Here is a 364-nt window from a genome sequence, read left to right as displayed (position 1 = left end):
GAAGGAAAAGTTGATGAATCTCTGAAATTCTGATTAGAAAATATCCTTTAAATTGAGTTTTCCTATACGTACATTGTTCGTTCCGTCGGACCATTTCCCGAACGATTCCATAACGTCTATGAGCTCTTTTGTAAACTTTTCATTGACTATAGGGAACCAGTACACGTCCGGGCAAGGCTGCAACGAGAATTCAGTCATTATAGCTTCGAAAATTGTTTATGAATTTCATCATACATTCTATTATTTAATATTATTGAGGTACATTGAAGCACTGGGTGGAGGATTACGATGGTTTAGAAAGAAGGGAATTCTGTATTAGGAAGATATTAGAACGGATAAGGGTGGTGCGGATGGTAGAGTGGCT

General features: G+C 37.6%; 1 protein-coding gene across 1 annotated transcript in view; it reads right to left on the bottom strand.

The window, feature by feature from the left end:
• Plod (procollagen lysyl hydroxylase) overlaps positions 1–364 on the bottom strand; it is a gene marked incomplete at its 5' end in the record, with an annotated part of 21,082 nt that overhangs the window by 8,103 nt on the left and 12,615 nt on the right. The window contains one exon of the mRNA XM_018029905.2: positions 73–177. Within this exon, the coding sequence (XP_017885394.2) occupies positions 73–177 (105 nt within the window). The remainder of the gene's footprint in view (positions 1–72; positions 178–364) is intronic.

This window comes from Ceratina calcarata, unplaced genomic scaffold (assembly GCF_001652005.2).
Source record: "Ceratina calcarata isolate Rehan_Ccalc_2016 unplaced genomic scaffold, ASM165200v1 scaffold502.2, whole genome shotgun sequence".
Classification (NCBI taxonomy): domain Eukaryota; kingdom Metazoa; phylum Arthropoda; class Insecta; order Hymenoptera; family Apidae; genus Ceratina; species Ceratina calcarata.
This window is presented reverse-complemented; position numbering and strand designations above follow the sequence as displayed.